The sequence below is a fragment of the Candoia aspera genome, chromosome 6 (assembly GCF_035149785.1).
Source record: "Candoia aspera isolate rCanAsp1 chromosome 6, rCanAsp1.hap2, whole genome shotgun sequence".
In the NCBI taxonomy this organism is placed as follows: domain Eukaryota; kingdom Metazoa; phylum Chordata; class Lepidosauria; order Squamata; family Boidae; genus Candoia; species Candoia aspera.
In genome coordinates this window covers 80,302,875-80,316,618 of record NC_086158.1, presented here as the reverse complement: position 1 = coordinate 80,316,618, position 13,744 = coordinate 80,302,875, and the positions used below count along the sequence as shown (strand labels likewise).

Below are 13,744 nucleotides of genomic sequence, written 5' to 3'. Positions count from 1 at the left end.
GAAGATGTATTTTCTTTGCATTAACTTTTTATGATCTTAAAATCTAGCTCGCTAATTATAACAGAGCACTACGTGTCTTTTTGCAAATTGGGCTTTGTGTAAGACATCCTTTAAGTTATTTTTTTAATAAAGTTTGATTTTGCATATCTCATGCAAGATTGATTTCTCTCCCAAAGAGCAGAGGAAAGGCTGAAACCACTTGCTATACATCTAGGAGGTTGCAATATAGAAATTATTTCATTTTTCCTCCATTTTTCCTTTTTCTCCTCTAGAAATAAGGTAGAGAATAATAGAGTAATGGCTTGGAGAGCCCTATGACTCTCACAATCTGGGAGCAGGGGTAGGATACCAAGTAAGGTGCCCCCTGTAAAATAGGTGGTGGCAGCAGTAACTACCAAGCAGTGACACCAAGTCAGGGAGGGTGTGTATACCTTAGAGGACTTCTGTGAAAACCTTTTGAGACTTCTAACCCTTCACTGTATGGGCTCTGCCTTGCTGCTTCATTTACCATGCCCAATTATTCTGCTTTTGAGAGACTGAACATTTTAAAAGCTGTGATGCACTTTGAATATTAAAAGTACTTTGCACAAGGATCTGGGTATTGTGAAACAAATGAAGATGCAAGAGTGTTTAAAAATTTCAACAGAAAAAATGATCTGAGCCCACACTGATAAAATATCTTTCTTAACAATTTCTGGTAAAGGTAAAGGTTTCCCTTGACATTAAGTCCAGTCGTGTCCGACTCTCGGGGGCGGTGCTCATCTCCGTTTCAAAGCCGAAGAGCCGGCGTTTGTCTGTAGACACTTCCGTGGTCATGTGGCCGGCATGACTACACGAAACACTGTTACCTGCCCGCCGAAGCGGTACCTATTAATCTACTCATATTTGCATGTTTTTGAACTGCTAGGTTGACAGGAGCTGGGACTAGCAATGGGAGCTCACCCCGTCACGCCTGTTGGCACTGCTCAATCTGTATGTCTTGCTTCTTTCAGTTGCAATAATTAGACATAGTGAAGAGACACATCATGAAACAAAGGAGCAATAAAAAAATATTCATCCTATGGTAGTCCTATTGAATATTAACTGCACAACTATTCTTTAGTTTCGGCATCAGAGGCAGGAAGACCTGTGACAGTTTTAGCTGATTAGGGTTCAGAAACTAGTAATGATCCATAAGTGTCCAATAAAGTTCCTTTAGTAGGTAACACAATACTGGAAAAGCTAATAAAAGACTTGCATTACATGCAGGACAAAGTTACAGCAATAAGGCATAATCTGGGGTCATACTGTATACTAACACATGTATTTGGTTTTGGTGTTTTGGGAATCCAATCTCTCTGGCTGAGTCAACATACTACCCTTAAAACTAGGGCTACCAGATCTGGGTTGCAATATCTGGGATAACCACTAGATGGCAGCAAAGAGCTAGACTTTGCTGTATCTCTTTTGCTGCCACTTAGTGGCTCTCTGGATTTTTGCACCTACATTTAGCCTGAGAATACCACCGGCTTTCAGTGCAGTACTGTTTAATCTGACCAGCAATTACCCTATGTGGTCATCAGCAGAGTCCTTTCCCAGCCCTACCATCCAAGATGCTTCAGTTGGAGTCACTGAGAATTTAAGGGACTCTCTTATGCTATTAATTATAAGTCTTCCTCAAGAGCTGCTGGATGATGCCAGTACAAGGGAAAGATTATAGCTAATGTGCTGTGGCATGAAGTCCAAACCCAGCCATCCTGGATTAGTCAACAAACCATGGCTAAATCATGGTTAATCACAATGTATGTGTAATGGTATGTGGGGGCGACCTTGGGAGACAGGAGGAAGAGCCACAGACTAGCCAATGGTCAGATAAGATGCAGCTGAGCCTGCAGAAGGAATGGGGGCATGGCAAATGCCTCAGAAGAGACCCTCCCTAGTTTCTTGGACTGTGAAGGCGAGGGGGGAGAGATGTACTTTCAGACTTGCAAGATTCTGTTAATGTAACTGCTGTTAATGTAACCTTACAATAAAGTTAGAGGTAGGACTTCTGGGTGTGCTGCTTGTGCCTCGCAAGGCTGACATCAATCTTGCAAGTCTCAAAGTACATCTCAGAGTGCAATCAGGCTTGCAAGATTCTGTTACTATAGCTATATAGTATATATATTCCCTACAATTGAGAATTATGCCCAAATTCTTACATATTGCAGTGAAAGACGGACTCACTCATTTATTCAGATAAGCAATAATCAAACAGTGCTCAAAGTGCATCTCAGAATACAATCAGGCTTGCAAGATTCTGTTACTGTAGTCTATCTCAATAAAGTGGTGGTCTAATCTTCCTGTGGAGTTAGTTTTTTGATCTGGTCTACCTCTAGGGCTGACATGAATCTTGCAAGCCTCTGAAAATAAAGTGATAATAAAGTGGAAGCGTAACAGGAATACTAAGCACGTCTTCTGAGGTATTCCTGACTTGGCTCGTATTTCTTTAAAGTCCTCCGTGTTCATTATTCTTCTGAGGCTCATTCTCCCCTGTAATGTGAAATTGTTAACAACCAGAGTCAAGGAAGGCACAACAAACACAGTGGCTTAAATTAGCTGGTGTCACTGGATGCGACGCAGCAAACGGCTGACTGTACTGAAGTTCCAAAGAAAGCATGGACATACGGTATTTAATGTTGATTCCCCCATGGCTAAACTGCATCTGTTTGTTTGCACTTGGACCTAGGTCTGTATCTGGATTCAGGGGCACGGTGGGGGAATGTTCCCAAAGGGTCAATATGGCAGTTGTGGCTGCACAAAGCTCCACACCTTTTTATGCATTACATATATACATTCATGTGTTTCTTCCAGCAATTCCTTTATCAGATTTAATTTCAATGCTTGATTTGAATGTTTATTTAACAGTCTGGTCTATAAACCTGGATGTTCCTGGTAAAGTGTTCCTCCTTCCAAGAACTAACCAGGCCCAACTCTGCTTAGCATCTAAGCTCAAAAAAGATGAGCTAGGTTCTGCCACCTGCTGATTAATTGGTCTCCAATTCTGTTTAAAAAAAAAAAGGTCTGTTGGGGAGCAACAAGAAAATGACCCAGTGTTATTTGAGAATACTCAGCTATGGCAAAAATATTAAGCATAGATGTCTAATGTGACCAATCAGAAAGCAAGCATTTATCTCCTGCTTATTTATTTTATTTTATTTATTCGATTTCTATAGCCGCCCAGCTCAGCAAGTGACTCTGGGTGGCTATAGAAATCGAATAAATACATAAAATAAATAATTATACATACTTTAGTTCCATTTCAGCATTATCACAACCCAAATATCAACAGAGCCCGAAAGAGACAATGTCTTTCATATACCAACATTTAAGAAGAGCCAAAAATACAGTAAAACCATAATATAGTTGGAAGACCACTTGCTGTAGAAAATAGACTGTTATGTTTTGGATAGAATTGCTCAGCTTTAAACTAGAAAGAGATCCCGTTGAGAAAGACTAAGCACTAACCTGAAGTGAATTTCTCACTGCTGGTCTTCAGGCTCATCTTGGAGATGCCTTTCTGCCCTTAGAATTACGTGGATTTTCGTGCAGAACTTTCCTCTTCTGCCAACGGAAATTTCTTGCATTATTAAGCCTGCAGTGCCAAAGAAGGGCATGTAGTCATTACTTCAGACAAGTACAAACAAGGACATTATGGAAGCATCTTTCACAGCAATATTAGTAGAGGGCATTGGCAAAGTGATCCTTCATTACTTTATCCAATTTCAAGGAGGCAGGGCTGGTTTCAATGCAGCCTTTTCCAATTTCATGCACCTTCATTTTAGAGGAACATTCTTATTCATGCCTGTCCACCTCCGTGATTTCCACCTAACATTTTTTCTTTACGGAGAAACAGGTAGTGTGTGATCCGTGACAGTTCACCTACACGTTGAGTTGACAAAATATTGCAACCTTGCGCTATGGGGAAGTGCATATCTTCTGTTTAGTTTTTTGTTTGGGGTTTTTTTCATAGTGATTGTTCCCCCCACCTCTTAAAATCCTCACATAATCCAAGCATCTATGGGGAAGAAAGCAAATCTAATGTGTGTCAAGGAAAGAGCGTTTAAAGAACTAAATAAAATGCTGTGAATTGTATGGTATTCGTAGCTGCCCGCTCCAAATGAGACTGCTGCTAAGAATGTAGAAGATACAAAAGGCAGATGAGATGCGTGGGGGGCGGGGAGTGAGGGAAAGACATAAAATAATAGCTGTGGGAGCAACTGAATGGCACTGCAGTCAAAATGCTCAGAATGTTCTCTTTAGAAAGGATTGCATGCTTAATAGCAGTAAATGCATGTATTCAGTGCATGCATACAAGCTAGGGCATTGTATAAAATACTTAAGGGGCTTGAAGTAGTGTTTTAGATTTTGTTCAGCATGCTGGTTTATGAGTAGTGCCAACTTTAAGTTACATTTTCTGGAGCAATGCTATCAATACACTCCTATTTCCTGGTCTTGTGTTGTTTAGCTGAAAAAAAGTATTTGAAAGCAAAAATATTCAGCCTGATCTAATGAATGTCTGCTGAGATGAACACTGCAGAATTAAAAGACCACTAAGCAAAATTAATTAGTTGCAATCTGTTGATCACTTGACAGGGGGGATTTCTGGTCTGTTTGCCATCAGTCTTTTAGGCATTCCCCCCACCCCCTGCGAGAAAGGAAAAAAAGCTCCTTGGAATTGAACTCAACTCTTGGACACTACCTGGGCACATCCATATGGTTTCTTGACAAGAGTACACAAGTGGTTTGCTATTCCTTTCTTTAGGCATGTTTTTTGACTTCCCAGTCTAGTTTGTAGCTCTGGAATTTCCTAGAGTTCTCTCATCCAAGTACTAAAACCAACTTGGTTGCGCAGAGCTCTGGAGTGGAAGGGCAAAATGTGATGGAGCACACATGGGTGTGCATGTAGCATTTGTCAAGAGCACCATAAATGATACACATCTTTTCCAGGGATTGGAATATCCCCAGGAGGTTGATGGGCAGCCAAAATCAGATATTGCCTTTCAGCTCCAGAGCTCTGCCATGCCCTACGAACCAGGACTGACCCTGCTTGCTCTTTCAAACAAGCCCAAAGATTTTCCCTTATTGCATATTTGCGTGTGCCATCCTAATTACTTGGGAAAGGAGTACGGCAGGGCTGTATACTCTCACCCTACCTATTCAACTTGTACGCAGAACACACCATGCGACATGCTGGGCTTGAGGAATCCAAGGCTGGAGTTAAAATCGCTGGAAGAAACATTAACAATCTCAGATATGCAGATGATACCACTTTGATGGCTGAAAGTGAAGAGGAACTGAGGAGCCTTATGATGAAGGTGAAAGAAGAAAGTGCAAAAGCTGGCTTGCAGCTAAACCTCAAAAAAACCAAGATTATGGCAACCAGCTTGATTGATAACTGGCAAATAGAGGGAGAAAATGTAGAAGCAGTGAAAGACTTTGTATTCCTAGGTGCAAAGATTACTGCAGATGCTGACTGCAGTCAGGAAATCAGAAGACGCTTAATCCTTGGGAGAAGAGCAATGACAAATCTCGATAAAATAGTTAAGAGCAGAGACATCACACTGACAACAAAGGCCCGCATAGTTAAAGCAATGGTGTTCCCCATCGTAACATATGGGTGCGAGAGCTGGACCATAAGGAAGGCAGAAGGAAGATCGATGCTTTTGAACTGTGGTGTTGGAGGAAAATTCTGAGAGTGCCTTGGACTGCAAGAAGATCAAACCAGTCCATCCTCCAGGAAATAAAGCCAGACTGCTCACTTGAGGGAATGATATTAAAGGCAAAACTGAAATACTTTGGCCACATAATGAGAAGACAGGACACCCTGGAGAAGATGCTGATGCTAGGGAGAGTGGAAGGCAAAAGGAAGAGGGGCCGACCAGGGGCAAGATGGATGGATGATATTCTAGAGGTGACGGACTCATCCCTGGGGGAGCTGGGGGTGTTGACGACCGACAGGAAGCTCTGGCGTGGGCTGGTCCATGAAGTCACGAAGAGTCGGAAGCGACTAAACGAATAAACAACAACAACAACAATCCTAATTACTTATCTGGGTCAAGCGCCAAAACTTATTGTTACTCAGTGTAGTGCATCTCTGGGGCATCAGCTGTCAAATTCAGTGGAAATACAGCAGGAACTCAGCCCAAGTTCATAAAATACTGCATTTTGTGATGGACTAAGTACAAGTTACAGAGAAGGAAATGACTTCCCGTGTCATAGAGACTTAAACATTCAAAACAAATGCAGATTTACAACTATAAGCAAATATTATGCTGACCTCCTAAATCACAGTCTATGGCGATTTCCATAAAAATCCCCCCATCCTGCTCTGCTAATTTGAAATAATGCATCTTGAGTGGCCAGCTGCTGTCAGTAGCTAAAGTATAGGAATTACACAGCAATTGGTTCTGAATCCATTATGTAAACTAAGGAAATAGCTCCCTTTTTAAAAAAAGCAGATAACTGGGGAGAGATAGAGCTATAGTTGGCCAGCCCGCATCATTCTATCTGGGCTCACATGAGCTTACAAAGTAAAGATATTGTTCCCTGCACTGGGTCACCTTCCCATGGTGAGCTTGAAGCTGTAGGATGGCCCCCTCCACACAAATAAGGTCCATCCAGAATGTAGGTTTACTCAGAAGCAAGTACCTTCAAGTCAATCACAAGTTGAGCTTGAGTCCAGGTGACTGCATGGAGATAACCGTGGAGTTTTCTTAACAAAAGGATAGAAATGGTTTGCCATTGTCTTTTTGTGTGATGTTTATTCAACTTCTTAGTGTAATCCATTGTCCTTCGATTTTTCTGACAGTCCGTCATCCTGCTAATGCAGGAGATGGTCTAGGAGCTAGAGCTTCTCAAGGCAAGAATGTTGATATGTCAACACCCAACTGCTAACTAGCTTCTGGACTGAGAATCCTCATCTTCCTCCATAACGTCTTCAGCCAGATGACACACTTTGAAATAATTTCTTCCCCAGTGTTCTTCCTGAATATTCTGCAGAATAACTTGACAGCACTCTGAAAAGATCTCTTTGAAGGCCTGCTTAAGCTCACGACAAAACTCTGAAAAATGCTCTTTGAAATCCTCCATGTTTCAGGCAGTAGATTATGGCACCCCCTAGATAGTTGACTCACACAGATAGGAGTTAATGAGTTAATAGACGAGTTTTGAATAAAATTGGCACAAGAGAAAGAGCGCTAACAAGCAGGTCCCAAAGAAATTGAACAGAAAGCTGAAGATTCAAAACGGCAAATCCAATGTGTAGGAAATATTCAATCCTTCAAATTCAGTACAAAAATGGCAACAGGAAGGCAGTTATTTATTCTCAGTCCTCCTTAATCTTTAAATGGGAAAACAAGCAAAAACTTTAAAAAGAAATTAATCCAGAAATAACAATAAGCACCAAGAGAGTCCACTTTTTCTTGATGTAGAAAGCCTATCTTAAGGTACCTAAACTTTATTTATTTATTTATTTATTCATTTATTCATTTAAATAAAAATAAATAAATAAATAAATAAATAAATTGGGTGATTTAGAAATGGGGTGGCTCGACCTTTCCTAGGCTACAAATGCAACTAGGAAACGGTGCCATCCCCAACTCCCATCATCTCTTATCAGATCATCGCAAAAACTGCAATTCTCTGGCTGCAAGATGGCATTCAGGAGAGCAGATGGGGTGATTCTGATCTTTTTCTTTATTCATGAAAAAGCTCTGGGCTCCAGGAAAAAGCTTGCCTGAGCCCCCAAAAAAGTGTGTGTTGTCAGTTCTGCCCTCAGAGCCCGCAGACACAGCTGCTCAGTTGGCCATGTTCCCACCGAAAGTCAAATGCGTTGATGTTACGAAGAAATAAGCGTCACCCGTTAGTTAAAATGTCAGCAGTTAAGCCAGCTCACAAGCCAAAATGTCTCTGCCTGACATGAAGGTACTGGGAGTTCACTTCCAGAGTGGACAGAGAACCACCAAGAAGCCGGAATTCCCATCTCTACACAATAAATCCCCAAGTGTTTGTAGCACTCATACTTTTCATTGCAGATGTTCAATTGATGACTTGGTATTGAGGTGATTGCATGAAGACAGAATGCCTGAAAATGACTAATCTTAATACCCTGGTGCTGTTCTAGACAAACTTGTGCTTAAAATACCTTCCCTTACTTTCCTAGTTAGTCATGCCAGCAGGGAATTTTAGAAGCTGTAGTCCTAATATATCTGGAAGGCATCAAGTTGGGGAAAGCTTAGAGCCACATTTCTTTTATAATGTATGTCCCAGAAGCAGCCTCAGTCCCTCTGTATGAGAGCTCAAGTTTATCTATGCAACACTCAGTGGTGAACATTGGCACATTTTTAGGGAGGTGCCGATTCTTCCTGCCTTAAGATCCTTAGAGGAAATTTGGAGCATAGCTGTTAAATTGATTCTATATAAGTTCTAAAAAATGTATTTGTCTCTTTTTCCTTGCTGTTTTCCAGACTTGTTGGGGCAATCGCCATTGATCTTCTCAGTAGGCAGGCTTGACATAGCTGCCAGCCCCAGCAATTTCCCAGAACATTTTATATGTGTTTAAAACCAAAGCTCCTGGAAAGATAACAGATACAAAACTGAACATCATAAATGGATTTCTGAGTAGAGCAAGGGTTTTAGAACAGATTGTCTGCACTGCACTGAAAAAGCTAGACAAAAACATTGAACTTACATAGGGGTGTTTATTAAATGAGGGAAAATAGCCTTAACCCTGCCTTAAGGAGATGAAATCCAAAGCACATCTGCCACCCAGTCAAGTTACTGAGAACTTCTTTGCTCACACATTGACCTTCTGAAATGGGATAGATCTATTATAGAGTATAAGAACAAAACCACTCATCAATAGGAATAAATTTAATCTCACTGTATGTGGCATAAAGACTGTATGGAAAATTTTCCTTTTTTTCCCCATTGGATGTTTGCTATGTTCTAAATGCACATTTTCATCTGAAGACTGAGGAAATCTTGTCCTATGTTATAACCATAACTGTCCTTTAAAACTGGCCATCATATTTGTAGTTGGTCTGTGTGATTTCTTTGTTTAATTGTAACTCCTAACCCTTTTGTTTCTTATTAAATGGTTGTAATGTTGTTTTATCATCACAGGGCAAAACCAAGTGTTTTTCAGTCTTCTGAATAGTATTTGCAGATATTTATGTCCATAACATTGTTATAAATACTTATTTAAAACTAAGAGGTTTTGTTTTAAAATATTATCTGAGGGCTTGGGGAGTTTCTTTTTTTAATAAAGGTGCTTTTTCTATCCATATGTGAGTTTAATAGTCAGGAAAATAGGAAGCTGCCTTTTATTAAACTGAACTAGAGGTCAATCTGGCTTAGCTTTGTCTAAATAATTGCTGTCGATCGGAAGGTCGGCGGCTCGAAACCGCGCGGCGGGGTGAGCTCCCGTTGCTCGTCCCAGCTTCTGCACACCAAGCAGTTCGAAAACATGCAAATGTGAGTAGATTAATTGGTACCGCTTCGGCGGGAAGGTAACGGCGTTCCGTGAGTCATGCTGGCCACATGACCCGGAAGTGTCCTATGGACAACGCCGGCTCCAAGGCTTTGAAACGGAGATGAGCACCGCCCCCTAGAGTCGGACACGACTGGACTTTACGTCAAGGGAAACCTTTACCTTTTTACAGGCTTCAAAGTGCATTAATTGGCTTATAGCCTTCCTATGCATGGGTGGCTGCAACTGCCCTGAATCTGTACAGATGTAAATTTAAAAGGAAAGTATGCAGTGAGTCCTCAAATGCATCTTTGGGGTAAAGGTGGATCTTAGGTCTGAAAAGTTGCTGGCCGTGACTTACAATGTGTGTAAGATAAGAGTCTTTCCCAGCCCTAACTAAGGGTGCCCAAGGCTGAACCTGGGGCCTTCTGCAGGAAAAGCATATAAAAGCATTTATGAAGTATTGTTCTTTTTGTCATTGCATTACATTCCTCAGATGCACTTCAAATTAATATTTTGAATGCATGATTGTTAGTAACACTATCCTATTTCTCTCTTTTTAAAAAGAAATAGTGCTGGATGGGGGATGTCAATTATCTTAGATCAGCTTTCTCCAACCATTTAAGTCTGTGGTGGCCATAAATTCTGAGAATTGCAGTCCCAGTGCATCTGGGGAGAGCCAGATTGGAGAAAGCCATCTCAGATGTTCCTCACTACCTGAAATTTTGCCGTTTGGCATACAGTTGGAAATTATTCACATTATGCTTCTTCTTCTGACAGATGTACCTGTTGAGAAGCTTGCCTCAATGGAGTCTCTCCAGTGTGTGAACTTAAAATCAAACCCATTAAATGAGGAGGTTCGGGTGATTGCCAAGCCGCTGATCAAGTTTGACCTTCTGACGTCTCCAGCTGTTCCTCAAGTCTGAAGCAATGTCTGACCTGGATTTGTAGCCCTAGGAGGTCATAGTGAAAGAGGGAAAGAAAATGCCGTGTTTGCTGAGCTAGAACACTCCCAAGCTGCACTGCGCTGCATGTGTTAGCTTTATGAGCTTCCAGAGTTGCAAAAAGTGTGGTTTTTTGCAAAATGATGCTGGCAGCAGCCAGAAATATTATCTGCTAAACTGTGGATCCATAGAAAATACATGTCTAGAGAGGGCACTTTTCACTGAATGGGGAAAAGGAGTGTTGGGAGGACATTGGCCTTTCTAGTCCATAACCACAGAGAAAGAGGAAGGGCCGAAGTGACCAATTGTGTCCCTGGGAGATGATTAGATAGTGTGGATGGGCATGTTCTGTAGCTGACAAAAGAGGAAATCAATCAGTGGTGGGAATGTTGCTTGCAAGTTCATGAAGAAAAAGAAGAACAGTTTCCAAGTTGTGTGAATTTAGATTTCATTCTTTCACGGTATCTTTTACATTTATATGTAACGAAAACCAATAAGTGCTTGTTTCCTTGCTTACAGTGTTTGCCAGGGACAAGGAAATTAAGTCAAGGACAAAATACAGATCCAGATCCAGGACCACCCTAAAGAATAATGTAGTCTCAAGAGTATAAAATATAACCCATTAGCTAAGAGATTTTGTAAAGATACAGATATAAATCTAATTCTAGTACAAACTATCACCATGTACCTGGAAGTAACTTCTTTGATAATTTTTGTGCTGTATGACCCAATATTTACTGTAAATCTGTTGCAGTGATTTGATGTGTAGTGGTTTATGCTTCCAGTAGCATGTGACATTAGGAAGGTGTATTTGTGGATTTTGTACCCTTTATTTATAAAGCATCTTTAGTTGTGCCTTTCTTGAGATGAAATGCCCTACTGTTTCTTAATCTCACCCTAAAGAAAGAAGCCCAAGATGACTTTTGTTGTCCTCAGTTACTGAGTTTTCCATCTCATTCATTGTTACAGTACAGTACAACTTGAACTGACAGCTTGTGGTAGAGCCATTTCTGCAGAAGCATCCTTAAAAACACAATCCTGTAAGATACACTAGCCAAATGCCACTTTCAAAGTATGTTTAGAGGAAGTTTCTAAACTAATAAAGATTCCTGGGAATTGCAGTGTATTTCTGTACACTGATGCACAGTACTGTAGAGTGCCAGAATCAGATCAGGCATATGCTGCCTTTATCTGAGGACTGTGTGAAATGTATTTTTCTCATCCAAAGAATGGTTGCTGGATATTCATATGAAGAAAACTAAAGTAGGTACATTCAGAGTTTGGACTAATTAATCCCAGCCTTCAAAAACAAAGGAAGCCTCTTCGTTTGCTGGGCTTCCAACGCTAAGCAGGAAGGGATTTTGACCCAATATCTACACTTCCTGGGAAGACCTATTGGGTTGTATTTATTCTCTCTCTCCCATATATACACACTTGCCCAGAGACAGAAAGCTGGTGAAATGTCGTTCTGCTTCTCTGGTCAGTTACCTTCTGTGCTAATCCTGTTCAGGTTTTAGCTTGAGTGCATGAGTATGTAACATGAGCACAGGCCAACTACCCACTTTCAAACCAGAAGACGTTTAAGCGAATGCGATAGAGCAACTGGCATGGAAAAAGCGTTGCAGCTTCTTTGATAAAGTCCCATCCATCCATCCGTCCCTCCCCATCCCCACTTTAATCAGTTGAACCTACTGAAAGACTCCTTGTGCTTTGAGATGGTGGCTCCTGATGGAGTCCCCTTTCCTTGACTTTTCTCTTTCCCAACAGGGTAAGGGTTCCCAGCATGAGTGGAGTCTTTGTTAGATTTAGTGGGGAGATTTCAAGGACACGAAACGACTGGTGGATTATTTGTTTGTTTGTTTGTTTGTTTGTTTGCTCAATTTGTTAGCTGCCCATCTCACTTTTCCAAGCGACCCTAGGTGGCGCACAACATAATTTCAATATTAGAATTTAATAAAATTCAGAAAATTGATTTTTAGATAAGTACAGTAGTTTCAACCCCACCACCCCCATTATTCCTCATTAGAAATGAATTTAGTTTATTCCCATTTGAGGGGGGGGGGAAGTACTAAAAACTATGGAACTTTGCAGGTGGCACAATCACTTTCCTAATTTGCTCATCCCTTATACTACAGAGCTGTGAAAGATGGGTTATTATATATTTTAGTCTTTGCTCACAGAACAACATGGCACCTTTATGGATCCTTGGTAAAAGTAAAAAGTAGTTTTGCTTGCTGCCTTATTTTTTTAAAGAATTAAAAAAAAAAACTGCATGACATTCTCATTTTAAGTAGCTACAGCATACTACAGCTAGAAGTAGTTTTTTTGGCGGGGGGGGGGGATTCTTGAGAAATGTCCCTCCCTGCCTGTTGTTGTTTTTTTTATCTCAGGGTGTAATTGACAAGATTTTGTGTTTTGACAATAAAGAACCTGACTTGGGAAATCAAGTGGTTTCTCCCAGTGATTTCGTGCAGATGTTGAAATACCAAATTCATAGTCCGAAGTCCAAGAAAGATCCCTGGTCATGTTGTCGAAAATCTGTCCTCATGGATAAATGTAGAATCACCACACAATAATCCCCCAACCTCCTTGCCTTCCTCCAGCAAGGTTGTTCAGAAGGATACCATAGTCCAGCGTTTCTCAGTCTCAGGAACTTTAAGCTGTGTGGACTTCAACTCCTAGAATTCCCCAGCCAGCACGGGTTGTCCCATGCTTCACGTCCACACAGCTTAAAGTTGCTGAGGTTGAGAAACACTGCCATAGCCAATAATATGAGAAGCTGCTGAGAGGTCCTGCAGAATCATTCTACCTACCTTGCTTCCAGCAAAAACCTTTTACCAGGCGAAGAAGGACACTGCCATCCCAAAGTTGGAGCCAAAGTAAGCTGAGTCCAGATAAAATGTTTCATTTAGAGACTCTTGAAGTTGGATCAGCAAGATGCACTCAAGGACCACCTTATGCAGAAATGGAAATGTTTCATCCTGAGAGGTCATTATTTAAAACAGAACCCTTACATGAAAAGATTTCATTGTTTCAAACATCCAGGGACCCAGCTCCACTCTACTGCCTTTACCCTCCAGAGTGTCCTAACAACCAGGAAACACACTGAGACAAGGAACTGGTCTCTAATATTTATTACTAGTACTTAACAGGAATCCTAACAAACTGAAGAAGCGTGGGAAAAACCCAGCCATATAACCCCCAAGGGTTAAGGCGGTCCTGATCTGTGTCTCTTTGAATGGCTGAACAATTCCTCAGTGCTACGCATGCGCTTGACAGTCTGGATGGGAGCCCCCTGCTCACCATCCTT

General features: G+C 41.1%; 1 protein-coding gene across 2 annotated transcripts in view; it reads left to right on the top strand.

The window, feature by feature from the left end:
• LRRC20 (leucine rich repeat containing 20) overlaps positions 1–11,141 on the top strand; it is a 69,908-nt gene extending 58,767 nt beyond the window's left edge. For both annotated transcript variants that reach the window (XM_063307507.1, XM_063307508.1), the window contains exon 5: positions 10,271–11,141. In XM_063307507.1, coding sequence (XP_063163577.1) covers positions 10,271–10,416 — 146 coding nt within the window. In that variant the 3' untranslated portion in view covers positions 10,417–11,141. The remainder of the gene's footprint in view (positions 1–10,270) is intronic.
• Positions 11,142–13,744: the final 2,603 nt, after the last annotated feature.